This window comes from Phytophthora parasitica (assembly GCF_000247585.1).
Source record: "Phytophthora parasitica INRA-310 unplaced genomic scaffold supercont2.3, whole genome shotgun sequence".
Classification (NCBI taxonomy): domain Eukaryota; phylum Oomycota; class Peronosporomycetes; order Peronosporales; family Peronosporaceae; genus Phytophthora; species Phytophthora nicotianae.
The window spans coordinates 2,918,122-2,919,130 of record NW_008648989.1 but is presented as its reverse complement, the minus strand read 5'-3'; the positions used below and the strand labels follow the sequence as shown (position 1 = coordinate 2,919,130).

Below are 1,009 nucleotides of genomic sequence, written 5' to 3'. Positions count from 1 at the left end.
CGTAAATGTTACTTAACAGGATCCATCTCCCAAATTGCAAATATTTGCAGCATGACTGGCATCGTCTTTGTATTGCGGAGGCTTTGCTGAAAAACTACCGGATGGAATCCGAGCGGCCTACCTGGACCAAGTTGCTGGATGCTGCATCATCATTTGTGATCTTGGGCTTTGCTGGTCCCTTGCGCCAGCCTCGCGCTATTATACTATATGGCAAAATACAGAAGCATTGTTCCTGGAGGCGTGCTTCTCGAACGGATCCTATGTCATTCTTCAATCCACCGGTTTCCTGCAGCCACAAAGAAGAATACCGTCCCTGAATACACTCTTTCTGTCGCTCGGTTTCGCGCTACTAGCTGTACCTGCCACACACGCAACGACGGCAAACAAGTGGTTTGAGGCCAACCCAACGGAATCGGACACGAAACTCTTCTCTTCGGCATTGGAGGACTTGACCATCTACAACCCCAACATTGCGGAATTTATCTGCTCGCGAAGTGTGGAAGCTCTCTATAAGAAAGCTCCCTCGCGCGGCGTTACGAGCTACAACTTCGTGGTGAACGGTTGCCTGGTGAGAAGTGAGTATGTCGGCCGTTGTTTCGATTCCTTCTTCTACCCAGAGTGCGGAAACTTCGACGTGCTCATTACGTCTGGATCGAAGAACAAGGCACTGGAGGTGAAGTCTATCAAGGTTCACAAGGTGAAGGCAAAGGCGACGAAGAATTAAAGGTGATACACTGCCCGATCCGGCTACTTCTCAAAGCAAACAACCGTGTTATGTTTTTCACGATTTAACGTAAGCCCAATACAATGTGTCGTGGATGTATGGAATGTAAATGTAGTGAGATCATGGTGAATGCTAGTAATACAATTGTTCTAGTCTGAAACCTGCTATTGCAGAGATCGCCTGGATGGCAGGATATATACTAGGTCACTGACGACTTTGGTCACGCCATAATCATTGACTTTGGTCGCGTGACCAATCCAGCTGATCACGTATTAGCGCGTGTCC

The 1,009-nt window shown here is 48.1% G+C and overlaps 1 protein-coding gene across 1 annotated transcript; it reads left to right on the top strand.

The window, feature by feature from the left end:
* Window positions 1-101: 101 nt before the first annotated feature.
* PPTG_02052 (hypothetical protein) lies at window positions 102-850 on the top strand (the record flags this gene model as incomplete). Its single annotated transcript, XM_008895447.1, has 2 exons — window positions 102-174; window positions 222-850. 2 exons carry the CDS (start codon window positions 102-104, stop codon window positions 722-724), a joined length of 576 nt encoding a protein of 191 aa, XP_008893695.1. The 3' UTR covers window positions 725-850.
* Between the last annotated feature and the right edge of the window lie 159 nt (window positions 851-1,009).